The sequence below is a fragment of the Macaca thibetana genome, chromosome 11 (genome assembly GCF_024542745.1).
Source record: "Macaca thibetana thibetana isolate TM-01 chromosome 11, ASM2454274v1, whole genome shotgun sequence".
Lineage (NCBI taxonomy): Eukaryota > Metazoa > Chordata > Mammalia > Primates > Cercopithecidae > Macaca > Macaca thibetana.
In genome coordinates this window covers 120,189,535-120,204,000 of record NC_065588.1, presented here as the reverse complement: position 1 = coordinate 120,204,000, position 14,466 = coordinate 120,189,535, and the positions used below count along the sequence as shown (strand labels likewise).

Below are 14,466 nucleotides of genomic sequence, written 5' to 3'. Positions count from 1 at the left end.
TCATTCCAACCCCTTGGGTCTTTGGGGTGACGCAGATCCACTTTGAACCCTAAGGCACTGGGACAAGGACTCTGGAGCCCAGAATCAACCAAGCAATGCATTTCTTCTATTCAAATGTTACACAGTCCTGGCTGCAGCACCATGGGGAGAAAGGGACTATCAACCGTGCTATCTTCTCATTGCTGGAGCTCTATGAACCCTCCACTCCACACCACCTGCCTGCAACCTCCTCTGGCCTGGAGCTTAGATGAACAGCAAGAACATGAACAGTGAACTTGGGCTAAGTACTTATGATCAGTCTCACTTTATAAAAATAAAAACCCCAAAATGGATCACAGGCTGTACTGTGAAACACGATAGTACAACCTTTTTAGAAACAAAAACCACAGGCGAGAAAAAAACTTATGATTCTTAGACTTGAGAGCAAAAGTAGAACCCATTAAAGGAAAAATGGATACGTTGGACTTAGTTGAAATGTAAAGCTTTTGCTCTACCAAAGGCCCTCCTATAAGAAGGAAACGAAAAGCTACAGAGAAGGGGAAAATATCTGCAAACCACACATCCAATAAAGGACGAGTATCTAGAGTATACAAAGGATGCTCAAAACTCAACAGTGAAGAAAACAAACAATCTAATTAGAAAATAGGCAAAAGACAGAAAAAGACATGTTGCTGGAGAAGCCACACACTTGACATATTTGTGCTTATTAGCACATGAAAAGATGCTCAACACCATTAGCCATTACAGAAGTCAAATCAGAACCATGAGGTATCATGACACAGCTATCAGAAGGCCAACATTAAAGAAAAAAAAAGTGACAGCAAAACTGGCCAGGATGTGGAGAAACCGAGTCACTCATCTATGGATGATGGAAATGTAAAATGGCACAGCCACCCTGTAAGACAGCATGACAGTAAAACAAAAACAAAAACAAAAAAAGGCTGAGCGTGGTGGCTCACACCTGTAATCCCAGCATTTTGAAATGCCAAGGCGGATGGATCACTTGAGGCCAGGAGTTCGAGACCAGCCCAGCCAACATGGCAAAACCCTGTCTCTACTAAAAATACAAAAGTGAGCCAGGAGTGGTGGCAGGCACCTGTAATCCCAGCTACTTGGGAGGCTAAGGCAGGAGAATCGCTTGAACCCAGGAGGTGGAGGTTGCAGTGAGCCGAGACTACGCCACTGCACTCCAGCCTGGGTGACAAGAGCGAAACTCCATCTCAATACGACAACAGTAACAACAACCTTAAACTAAACACACAACTACCGTGCAACTCAGCAACTGCACTCCTGGGCATTTATCCCAGAAAAAGTGAAGACTCATGTTCACACAAAACCCTGTATACAAATGTTTATAGCAGCTTTATTCATAAGAGCCAAAACTGGAAACAACCTAGCTGTCCTTCAAGAGGTGAAAGGCTGAACAAACTATGGTACATTGATATCGTGGAGTATTCTTCAAGAATCCACAGACTGTTGACACATGCAACAACAAGGGCAGATCTTTGAAGACTTAGGCTGAGCGAGAAAAGCCAACTCAAAAAAGGGCTATATGTTATCTCATTTATATAACACCCTGAAATGACAACATTACAGAAACTGAATAAAGATTCCTGGTTGCCAGGGATTAAGGAGAGGGCAAGGTCGGGAGGGAAGTGGCCTTGACAGTACTCGCTGTGGTGTGAAGATGCTCTCTATCTCAACTGTATCAGTGTCAGTGATCTTCTAGTTTTGCAAGACATTACTACTTCGGGAAAATGACTAAAGGTTACAAAGGCTCCCTCTGTAGTAATTCTTAACAACTGCATGTGAATCTATAATTACCTCCAAATTGAATTTTTAATTAAAAAAAAAGAAAGTAAAGGTGACCTTCTTTTTGGAGAAATGTGCTTTGGGTCTGCAGAGTGTGAAAACGTCACCCTTCTTATCTTCATCCCAACGACAGCCTGGAGATGAGTTCTAAGTTCCACAACGTGTATTTCTTAACCCTCAAAAATTGTTAATTGTGTCTATAAACATATGAAAATGGTAATTCAAATAAAACAACCTAAAAGAATCACTTTGCATCCCCAGGTGTAAAAGGCAATCAATAGATGAATGACGTTACCCAGTGAGTTCCAGTTCAACCTCTTATATCCAGACCGAAACACTCGGAGTAGCTCCTGGGAATGGTCGTTGAGAAGCACGGCCTCTGCCTCGTTTAACGTTCCTATGAGCGTGTGATAATGATCCAACATGCGCTGTATCCCATCTGTGTACCTGCACACAACAGGAATGTCATAAACCTGAGGAGACCACCTTTAAGTTCATCAAAAGCTTTTGCAGTCAAGAGATTACAAAAGACCATGGTCTCGATCAAGACCAACCTTGACCGAGAGATTTGCAGAAATTTAAAACATCATGCTTCTCATTAACTTTCTTTTTTGGAAAATATTGGTTACTTCTCATTGAAGATGTTATTTATATTACATGAAATAGGTTTACTATTGTTGATCCTTTGATCCTTATTTTAAACTTTTCTTTTTTTTTTTTTTTTTTGAGATGGAGTCTCGCTCTGTTGCCTAGGCTGGAGTGCAGTGGTGCGATCTCGGCTCACTGTAACCTCTACCTGCCAGGTTCAAGCAATTCTCCTGCCTCAGTCTCCCAAGTAGCTGAGACTATAGGCATGAGCCACCATGCCCAGCTAATTTTTGTATTTTTGGAGATGGGGTTTCACCATGCTGGCCAGGCTAGTCTTGAACTCCTGACCTCATGATCCACCTGCTTCGGCCTCCCAAAGTGCTGGGATTACAGGCGTGAGCCACCGCACCCAGCCCCATATTTTAAACTTTTCTTAGCTTCAATTTTTTTCTTTTATTATTTATTTATTTATTTATTTATTTATTTTTTGGATACAGGGTCTCGCTCTGTCTCCCAGGCTGGAGTGCAGTGGTGCAATCATGGTTCACTGCAGCCTCAACTCTCCCAGGTTCAAGGAATCCTCCCACCTAAGCCTCCCAAGTAGCTGGGACTACAGGTAGTACCACAACGCCCAGTCCTTAGCTTCCATTTCTAACGTGGTAAGAATTCATCAGGATAAAATCCACAAAAACAAAAACTTTCAGAGGGGTCCCCAATAATTTTTAAGAGTGTAAAGGGGTCCCAAGACCAAAAACCTTACTGCTAATTTAAGAGAATAATGTTTTTACCTAAGGAATTTGTCTTCCTGGAGCGCAACATTTCTTGCTAATTCAGGGACAGTGAACCCCAGCTGCTCTAAGTACTTCGTTTCATTAATAATCTCCCTGAGAGCAGGTGAAAAGTTGATTGCAAAAACAGCTCCCCTTTCTAAAGTCAAAGGCTCCTCCGCAGCGGTGGAAGACTGTGGAAGAGACATTCCATCAGCACGGCCAGGACAGTCCAAGAGACAGTTGGATCAACACAACCCATACCAAAAGTGAACATGAAAAAGATCAACACTGGGCCCTTGATCCCCAACAGACGGGGGTGCTGGCTGGAACTGGCTGGAATATGTACTTTGTTTGGTGAACAGAGATTTTAAAGAATCAATTCAGTCGCCAGCATTTGAAAATGGAGCAGTTTCACCTAAAAATCCCTTCTGCCTTGAAACACTGGAAAATCTGACATGGAACAGTTGCCTCTTTGGTTGGATCTGAGCACACCTGTTCCCTAGGGGTCCCACCTGGCCCCCTCCACTTGCTTTGGTCCCTACATCAGGATTTCAGGAACCAAAGACCTAAAACTGCCAGGCCGCATCTTTCCTCCCTACTGGCAGGTGTTCATTCATGGAGCATTCGCTAAGTGCCAGGCCCAGCGCTAAAGAAGAGGATGAATCGGGGCATTTTTCTGCAGGTTAAAGACGGCCAACTGTCAGCTCTGTTTCATATATGGCTCAACCAGCCCTTTGCTTGTTTACATCATCTGATTTATAAAACGCATTTCATAAATAAGGAAACGGAGGCTCGGTGTTCAGCCACTTGCCCAAGGAGTCAGTAGGGCTGCCCGTTTCCAGCCCACGTTCTAACCATGGCATCGTGCCATCTCCACTCTTTCCTTTCTCCTCCCTCCCTAGCCCTTCCTTGTCTTTGATTCTGGAAAGTGACCCAACTTCATGAATGTCAACAAATCAAGCCTTGAGAAAATGTGGCAGACGCCATGGTCTCACGCGGCAATCTGGAATGAGGGCGTGGGCAGCGCACCTTGGTCAAAAGGCTCTTCTTCATGAGGGCCGGCAGCACCTGCTCCGTCGCTTCCATCCACTGCTCGTACTTCCTGTCTTCATACTCCTTCATCGTCTTACCCACTTCCAAATATTTTTGTTTGACCTATCAAAGAATTCAAGCAACTGTCATTTTTGTCCTTGAAAATAACATTTTTCATCTCGTTCTACACAATTTATATAAATTATAAATATAATATATAAATTACTATACATAAACATTTATTTTTATATACTTTTTTTTTTTTTTTGGAGACAGAGTCTCACTCTGTCGCCCAGGCTGGAGTGCAATGGCATGATCTCAGCTCACTGCAACCTCCACCTCCCGGGCTCAAGCAATTCTCCTGACTCAGCCCCCTGAGTAGCTGGGATTACAGGCACACGCCACCACGACCAGCTAATTTTTGTATTTTAGTAGAGATGGGGTTTCACCATGTTGGCCAGGCTGGTCTCGAACTCCTGACCTCAGGTGATCTGCCCACCTTGGCCTTTCAAAGTGCTGGGATTACAGGTGTGAGCCACTGCACCTGGTCATTTTTATATAATTACATATAAACTTTTTTTCATATCTCTCTACATAATTTTGTATACATAAATTACAAATATAATAATTAAAAATTGTTAATATAATAAATTATTAATATATAGTTATATTAAATAATATAATATAAAAATATACTAATATTATATATAAACACATTCTGAAAAAGGAAGTCGATAAATTTTCCCAAAGCTTGGAGAGTTGTTCTGCGATGGTGATATAGCACGGATCTGTGTCCTCCCCAGATCTCATACTGCATTGTAATCCCCAGTGTTGGAGGTGGGGCCTGCTGGGAGGCAATTGGATCATGAAGGTGGAATTCTAGTGAATGGTTTGCACCACCCCTCTTGGGACTGTCCTGGTGATGCTGAGTGAGTTCTCGGGAGATCTGCTCATGTGAAAGTGGGCAGCACCTCCCCCTTCACTCTCTCTTGCTCCCGCTCCCACCATGTGAGATGCCTGCCCCCACTTCGCCTTCCGCCATGATAGCGAGTTTCCTAGGACCTCCCAGGAAGGCTACGCTTCCTGTACAGCCTGCAGAACTGTGAGCCATTAAACTTCTTTTCTAACAAATTACCCAGTTTCTTTATAGCAAAATGGACTAATATCGTTGGTATAACTTGAAATTTAGGTTGACTGGCAGCCTTCTGCAAACTACAGTCCATGAACTGCCTTGGTCTATACCCATGAACTAAGAACAGCTTTTACATGAAGAGAAGAAAATGATTTAGATGATTAAAAGGAAAGCAAAAGAACAATAATGCTATATAACTCAAGAAAACGATATGAAATTCAAATTCAGCATCCATAAATAAAGTTTTATTGGACACAGCCATACCTGCTCATAATGTATTATCTGGGGGATACTTTATTGCAACAATGACAGGTTGAGTCATTGCAGAGAAATTGTCCAAACCCCTAAAATATTGACTATCTGGATCTTCAAAGAAGTGGCTTAGCAGCCTCTGCTGTATAACAGATAAAAATCAATGGGCTAGGGGGTGGGATCATATCGAAAAGATGGTAGGCATCCTCCAACGAAGCTGAAAATTACGTTCAGGAAGAAGCCCACATGACCACAATCTGGAAGATGTCCTATGTATTAAGATGCCAAAGAGAAAGAACACAGGCCAGGCGCAGTGGCTCACGCCTGTAAGCCCAACACTTTGGAAGGCCGAGGTGGGCAGATTGCTTGAGCTCAGGAATTTAAGACCAGCCTGGGCAGGCAACATGGTGAAAACTCATCTCTACAAAAGATACAAAAATGGGCCAGTCGTAGTGGCCCACGCCTGTAGGACCAGCTACTCAGGAGGCTGAAGCAGGAGGATTGCTTAAACCCAGAAGGTCAAGGCTGCAGTGAGCTGTGATTGTGCCACTGCACTCCAGCCTGGGCAACACAGCAAGGCCTTGTCTTAAAAAAAAAGAAAAAGACGCCAGGCGCAGTGGCTCAAGCCTGTAATCCCAGCACTTTGGGAGGCCGAGACGGGCAGATCATGAGGTCAGGAGATCGAGACCATCTTGGCTAACACAGTGAAACCCCGTCTCTACTAAAAAATACAAAAAACTAGCCAGGCGAGGTGGCAGGTGCCTGTAGTCCCAGCTACTCGGGAGGCTGAGGCAGGAGAATGGCGTAAACCTGGGAGGCAGAGCTTGCAGTGAGCTGAGATCCGGCCACTGCACTCCAGCCTGGGCGACAGAGCAAGACTCCGTCTCAAAAAAAAGAGAAAAAAAAGAAAAAGAGGGAACACAAAAGATAGTTTAATATGAGCACGAATGCAAGGATAACAGAAAGACCCTCTAACTTACAGGCGTGGGTCTGAAATTGAGCTGCTTCTCAAATGAGCCACTCTACATAGCCTGCTGCACGGCAGCAGCAACCTGATCTAATGCTTCTGCTGGATGGGATCGGGGAGGGCAGCCAGTCTAGGATTAAAACATCAAATACAGGGCCAGGCGCGGTGGCTTACACCTGTAATCCCAGCACTTCGGAAGGCCAAGGCGGGCAGATCATGAGGTCAGGAGATTGAGACCATCCTGGCTAACACGGTGAAACCCCGTCTCTATTAAAAATACAAAAATAATTAGCCGGACGTGGTGGTGCATGCCTGTAGCCCCAGCTACTCGGGAGGCTGAGGCAGGAGAATCGCTTAAATCTGGGAGATGGAAGTTGCAGGGAGCCAAGATTGCACCACTGCACTCCAGCCTGGGCGACAGAGCGAGACTCCATCTCAAAAAACAAACAAACAAACAACAAAAAAAAACATCAAATACAAAAGGAGCCAATTCTAGCAAGAGCAACATACCTCCTGTCCTCGATCGCTGTCCAGTATCTCCTGTACCTCTTGAAATCGGAGGATGGTGTGCTTAATCCGAAAGAACAGAGATCGTTCCCAGTATATCGCACCTGCTACTGGAGGGTGGTTCTTATACAGTGGCGGATTTTCAAGGTTCTGGACAAAGATTTTATTAATGATGTCAATCTGAAAAGCAATCAAATGTCTTCTGTAAGTGATAAACATCGACAAGTTAGCCAAGAAAGATGAGATTTGAATGTATTGATTGATTGATTGATTGATTGAGACAGAGTCTTGCTCTGCCGCCCAGGCTGGAGTGCAGTGGTGCCATCTTGGCTCACTGCAAGCTCTACCTCCCGGGTTCACACCATTCTCCTGCCTCAGCCTCCTGAGTAGCTGGGACTACAGGTACCCGCCACCACGCCCAATTTTTTGTATTTTTTAGTAGAGACACGGTTTCACCATGTTAACCAGGATGGTCTCGATCTCCTGACCTTGTGATCCGCCCGCCTCGGCCTCCCAAAGTGCTGGGATTACAGGCATAAGCCACTGCGCCCAGCCAATATTTGAATATTTAAGGAAACCAAAAGTGGAATGTCAAAAAATATTCTAAGATGCAGAATAGTGTTTTCACTGTTTACTTATTATTTACTACTTTTTCTTATGCTCTGTAGTAATCTGTTTTGTTGTTGTTGAGATGGAGTCTCACTGTGTTGCCCAGGCTGGAGTGCAGTGGCGTGATCTCGGCTCACTGGAACCTCCGCCTCCCAGTTTCAAGTGATTCTCTTGCCTCAGCCTCCCAAGTAGCTGGGATTACAGTCCCACGCCACCATACCTGGCTAATTTTTATATTTTTAGTAGAGATGGGGTTTCACCATGTTGGCCAGGCTGGTCTTGAACTCCTGACCTCAGGTAATCTGCCTGCCTTGACCTCCCAAAGTGCTGTGAGTAGAGGCGTGAGCCACCAAGCTTGGCTGTAGTAATCTTCTTTAACATATGCAATGCTCCAAATTGCCTTACAATTACAGAGCATAACCACTGTGTATATTGGTTTGATCCAATTATTAGAAATCCTGAAATCTGTTCTAGACATGACCACAGTGGCAGACCTTTGGATTTTTTTTAATTTTTAGTTTTTAATTTTTGTGGGTAAAGTATATATATTTATGGGGTATAGGGCATGTTTTGATACAAACATGTTATGCGTAATAACCACATCATGGAGAATGGGGTGTCCATCCCCTCAAGCACTTATCCTTTGTGTTATAAATAATCCAATTAATACTCTTTTAGTTACTTTTAAATGTACAGTTAAGTTATTATTGACTACAGTCACCAGACCTGTGTTTTTAAAAGAAGCATGTCTGAGCTCTCATGAGGGTAATTAGGTGTGGCAGGCACAATGATGGCCTCCCAAAGATGTCCACATCCTAATCCCCAGAAGCTGAAAATATGTAATGTCACATGACAAAGTGGAATTACGGTTGCAGATGGAATTAATGTTGTCAGCCAGCTGATCTTAAAATAGAGAAATTATCCTGAATTTTCTGGGGAGGTCCTATGTAATCACAAGGGTCCTAAACCAGGAAGTGGAGGCAGAAAAGGTCAGAGTGATTTGATGTGAAAGTGACCACTGCTGGCTTTGAAGACGAAAGGGATTCAGGAACTTCCAGAATTTGGGGAGGGCTACACACTGAATCATCCCTAGAGACTCCTGAAAGGAATACAGCCCTGCTGACACCTTGATTTAAACCCAGGGGCACTCATGGCAAACTTTTGACCTCCAGAACCATAAGAGAATAAATCTGTGTTATTCTAAGTCACTACATCTGTGGTCATTAGTTCCAGCAGCATTGAGAAAGTAAGACATCAGGAGACCACCTTAGGCCTTTTGTTATACTACCTTATGCTCATCTAATCATTCCACATATTCTCATTTTGTCTTCTAAATAAGATTATAAGCATTTTTTTCTTTTTTTTTTTTTTCTTTTCGAGACAAAGTTTCACTCTTGTCACCCAGGCTGGAATGCAATGGCGCAATCTCAGCTCACTGCAACCTCCACCTCCCAGGTTCAAGTGATTCTCCTGCCTCAGCCTCCTGAGTAGCTGGGATTACAGGCACCACCACCATGCCTGGCTAATTTTTGTATTTTTAGTAGAGAGGGGGTTTCACCATGTTGGCCAGGCTGGTCTCGAACTCCTGATCTCAAGTGATCCACCTGCCTCGGCCTCCCCAGGTGCTGAGATTACAGGCATGAGCCACTGCGGCTGGCCAGCATTTTTTTTTTTAAGACAGGGCTTCATTCTGTTGCCCAGGCTGGAGTAAGTGGCAAGATCATGGCTCACTTGCAGCCTCGACCTCCCTTGGCCCAGGTGATCCTCCCACCTCTGCCTCCCAAGTAGCTGAGACCATAGGCGTACGCCACCACACCAGGATAATTTTTGTATTTTTTGTAGAAATGGAGTTTTGCTATGTTGCCCAGGCTGGTCTCCAACTTCTAAACTCAAGCAATCCACCAGCCTCGGCCTTCCAAAGTGCTAGGATTACAGGCATGAGTCACCGTGCCCAGCAGATTATAAGCATTTTTTGGTCTATTTCTCCAACTAGATACTGACTTCTTTAAAGGCAGAATCCGTGTTTTGTTCATCTCTCTATCTCTGTGCCTAACACCATACTTGAGATATGCGAGCACCAGCTACATTGTTCCGAGTTACTTATAAATACATATATGATCCTTGGACATGGTTAACTATGATTACTATTATTACCATGATTATTATTAACCCATACAGGGCCCACCACAATGTGAGTAAATCATAATATACTTAGTTCTTATTGAATTTTTCCACTAAATAAACAAACCCACTTTGTTTGGGTTACCTGTATTATGTAACATGCTAATTTGGGGAAATTCTAGTTTCTCTGAATTCAGATGGGAAAGACAGACAACAGTGGAATTCAATTGTTCACATTTTGCCAAGTGTATTTTTAATGCGATGGCAGCTATCGATTTTTCAATTACCTCTTTACAGTACTGTGCAAGAATATCATTAAATTTCATCATCATTTGTCGATTAACAGCCTCCCGTGAACGAATGTGCTTGAATTTTAAAAGCATGTCAAATGCTGCTTCAGCGGATCGAAGCGTCTTAAAAGATTCATCAATAAAATGTTTTGCTTCTTTCTCAATAACCTGCAAAAAATCAAGAAAACAACCTTCATACCCCTGTAATTATCCTGCCAAAATAAAGTGGCAAGAAATGAGAGAAAAAAAACTCAGTGGCTTGGGACAGATTTCTACGGCACATTAATGGAGGCTGGTATCCAATTTAAAGTGGCAGACTGGTTATGTTGATTTCCTGATCTCGCTCCCCAACCAGTTGAAAGGTAAAGGAATTTTTTAAAGTATTAACTCATATAAACAAAACATACGGGAGAGAACACAACAACAGAGGAGATAGTTCAGGAATTTTAAGTAAGGCAGGGCAGGGTGCAGTGGCTCACACCTCTAATCCCAGTACTTTGGGAGGCCGAGGCAGGCAGATCACGAGGTCAGGAGATCGAGATCATCCTGGCTAACACGGTGAAAACCTGTCTCTACTAAATACAAAATACAAAAATACAAAAAATTAGCCAGGTGTGGTGGCGGGCACCTGTAGTCCCAGCTACTCAGGAGGCTGAGGCAGGAGAATGGCATGAACACAGGAGGCGGAGCTTGCAGTGAGCCGAGATTGCACCCCTGCACTCCAGTCTGGGTGACAGAGGGAGACTCCCTCCCAAAAAAAAAAGAAAGAAAGAAAGAAAGTAACTAAGGCAGGTAGTTACAACCTAATGCTGAAAATAGGGTGCGCAAGTGAGTCCCTGTTTATTCCTTGAAGACAAACTCCAGAAGGCTTAACATTTGGAGGCACTGGGCCCCAGGAAGGGGGTCAGTGTGCATGAAGGTGAGGGGCAAACAGGGAATCCCTTTCTCACCCTGCACAGTCAGGCCACTCTGCAGCCTCAATCCCTCCCATTCTCACTCCATTCTATAAAAGAGTGGAAGGTTAGTTCTAGAAAAATTAACTCAAGAATAACATCAGACTTCTAATATTGGAAGCTGGAAATCAATAAAAAAACTTCAAATTTCTAAAGAAAAGTTATTTTCAACTTTGAATTCTATACCTGTTATTTCAGAATTCATACATACAAGACTCAAAAAATATATGTCTCATAAAACCTTACTTAGGAAGCTACTAAATGTGCTCCAGCAAAATGAGGGAGTAAACAAGGAAAGAGGAAGAAGTGAGATCTAGAAAATAGAAAATCCAACACAGATGAGAGAAGATAGGAAGTCTTAGGGTCCTAGACTGCTTTGTGACAGGCTTAAAAAGCAAACAAGCTGGCCAGGTGTGGTGGCTCATGCCTGTAATCCCAGCACTTTGGGAGTCCGGGGTGGGTGGATCACTTGAGGTCAGAAGTTCAAGACCAGCCTGGCCAACATGGTGAAACCGTGTCTCTACTAAAAAACACAAAAAGTAGCTGGGCATGGTGGCATGCACCTGTAATCCCAGCTACTCAGAAGGCTGAGGCAAGAGAATCACTTGAACCTTGGAGGCAGAGCTTGCAGTGAGCCAAGATCTCGCCATTACACTCCAGCCTGGGCAACAAGAGCGAAACTCTGTCAAGAAAAGAAAGAAAGAAAAGAAAGGAAAGAAAGAAAAAAAAGAAAGAAAGAGAGAAAGAGAGAAAGAAAGAGAGAGAAAGAGAGAGAGAAAGAGAAAGAGGAAAGAAAGAAAAGGAAGGAAGGAAGGAAGGAAGGAAGGAAAGAAAGAAAAAGAAAGAAAGAAAGAAAGAAAGAAAGAAAGAAAGAAAGAAAGAAAGAAAGAAAGAAAGAAAGAAAGAAAGAAAGAAAGAAAGAAAGGGAGAGAACAAGCTAGACTAGAGTAGGAGGACAGTGAGCTCTGGGAGGAAGGCCTCTAGGTAAATAATGGCACTGATATATTTTAAGTATTTAGAGCCTGCTATTGATAGGTATGTGACAGAGATATTAAAGAAGTTGGAAAAAATTAACAATGGGTACATAAATAACCAGGCGAATAAAAAACAAAAGCAATTATTAACTCCAGGAAAGTTGAAGGGTTGGCCAAGAAAGGTATTGTAGTTTTGATGGACTTCCCAGCTCAGCAGTGAACAATATTTGCATAGACATAATAAGTAAACACTAGCCATTAATTTAACTAAAAGTTATGAAGAAACTGTGTTAGATGACAAAGAGGCAAATGGGATTAGGAACGGGAGAGTCCAGCCTGTATCTACTCTGAGAAGTTAACAGAAGCCTAAATTAATAAATCAGGAAATAACCACATTGGCTTGTTCTTAAAAAAATATGGGGGTTAACAACAAAAGAAACATCTAAAATTGTGGAAAATGACAGCAAGAATGAGGAAGGAGTTAAGCATGGGCTGCTTTTTCTTATTATGAATCCTTCAGTATCACTTGATTAAGTGACTTTGATGAAAAGTCCAATTTATTTGGGAGGCTGAGGCAGGAGGATCACTTGAGGCCAGGAGTTAAAGACCAACCTGGGCAACATAGTGAAACCTCATCTCCATTTAAAAATTTTAGAAATTAGCCAGACACATGCTTGTGCTCCCAACTACTTGGGAGGCTGAGGTGGAAGGATCACTTGAGCCCAGAAAGTTGAGGCTGCAGTAAGCCAGGATTACAACACTGCACTCTAGCCTGAGCAACAGAGCAAGACCCTGTCTCTAAAAAATAAAAGATAATAAAAGAAAATCAAAAAAGCTTCAACTGAAAAAGCAAATAACACTTAAAATAGCAGCTGATAGGCCAGGCACGGTGGCTCACGCCTGTAATCCCAGCACTTTGGGAGGCCGAGACGGGCGGATCACAAGGTCAGGAGATCGAGACCATCCTGGCTAACACGGTGAAACCCCATCTCCACTAAAAATACAAAATATTAGCCGGGAGCAGTGGCGGGCACCTGTAGTCCTAGCTACATGGGAGGCTGAGGCAGGAGAATGGTGTGAACCCAGGAGGCAGAGCTTGCAGTGAGCCGAGATTATGCCACTGCACTCCAGCCTGGGCGACAGAGCGAGACTCCATCTCAAAAAAAAAAAAAAAAAATAGCAGCTGATAAAATTAGATACTGTTAACATGGTAATGTCTATATAACCAAGTAGAACTATCTAGGGTTTTCCTTATAAAAAGATGCTGTGAGGTTATAAAAACAACTGTGTAAGACATAAATAGGGATGCTCCTAATCATGCTTCCTACATGAGACTGAAAAGGTGAGCATGATGGGTCACTCTTCCTGCTGTGGGAAGTGAAATCTGATTTTCAGCTGCAGCCTCTCTCTGATGGACTCTGCCTCCCCAGCACCTCAGGTTATCACCTCCTATATCATCTCCCCACTCTCTGTTGTTCCCTAGCCCAAGCAGCCTATGCTGTAGCCAGAGAAATCTTCCTGAAGTATAAACCTTGATTTTGTTTTTTTCACATTTTTTTTTTTTGAGACAGAATCTTACTCTGTCCCCCAGGTTACAGTACAATGGTGTGATCTCAGCCAGCTCACTGCAACCTCGACCTCCCAGGTTCAAGGGATCCTCCCCCCTCAGCTCCTGAGTAGCTGGGACTACAGGAAGGAGCCACCATGCCTGGCTAATTTTTTTTTTTAAGTTTTTTTGTAGAGACGGGTGTCTCATTAGGTTGCCCAGGCTGGTCTCAAACTCCTAGGTTCAAGCAATCCTCTCTCCTCAGCCTCCCAAAGTGCTGGCATGACAGGCATGAGCCGCTACATCTGACCTATAATTCTGGCTATATCATTCCTTGGTCAACCACCTTCTATGGTGCCCTATTGCCTACTGAAGTAAGTCTCCTTCCTCACTCTAGTCCTGTTTGTTCATCACCAATTATTCACCCAACCCATCTTTCTAGCTTGATTTCCCTCTACTACCCATATGTGTTATGCCAAACCCCTCTGTTTGCTCTGCCTCGGACAATTCCTGTTTTTCTCAGGTCTGTCACCTTCATTTACACTGTTCCTCCCACTTGAAACCCCCTCCGCTGTCTCAGCCTCCTTCCTCGTCCTCATTTCCCCCGTCCAAAGCTTCCCCAATCCCAAAGGTTGTGTCCAATTGGCTCTCCATGCCCTCAGTCTTCTGACAAAACACAATTCTCAAAACCTCACAGGGTGCTTTGTGATTCTCTTGCCATATCTGGTTTGTAGTGAAGTTCACCTAACTTCACTCCTAGACAGGTGAACTTATATCGGACAAAACAAACTTTGTAGAAATGCTACTATGTCTAGCTCAACTTAAACTTATCCCATACGGAGAATGGTTGTGGGGACAAAGAAGATTGAGGAATGTTCATTTTTACCTTATGCACTTCTGTATTGTTTTTGTT

General features: G+C 43.4%; 1 protein-coding gene across 2 annotated transcripts in view; it reads right to left on the bottom strand.

Moving 5' to 3' along the window:
- Window positions 1-14,466, bottom strand: part of DNAH10 (dynein axonemal heavy chain 10) — a 176,780-nt gene that overhangs the window by 132,788 nt on the left and 29,526 nt on the right. For both annotated transcript variants that reach the window (XM_050747794.1, XM_050747793.1), the window contains exons 12-16: window positions 10,078-10,248; window positions 7,064-7,240; window positions 4,200-4,325; window positions 3,189-3,361; window positions 2,108-2,259 (exon numbers count right to left, since the gene is read on the bottom strand). In XM_050747794.1, the coding sequence (XP_050603751.1) occupies window positions 2,108-2,259; window positions 3,189-3,361; window positions 4,200-4,325; window positions 7,064-7,240; window positions 10,078-10,248 (799 nt within the window). The remainder of the gene's footprint in view (window positions 1-2,107; window positions 2,260-3,188; window positions 3,362-4,199; window positions 4,326-7,063; window positions 7,241-10,077; window positions 10,249-14,466) is intronic.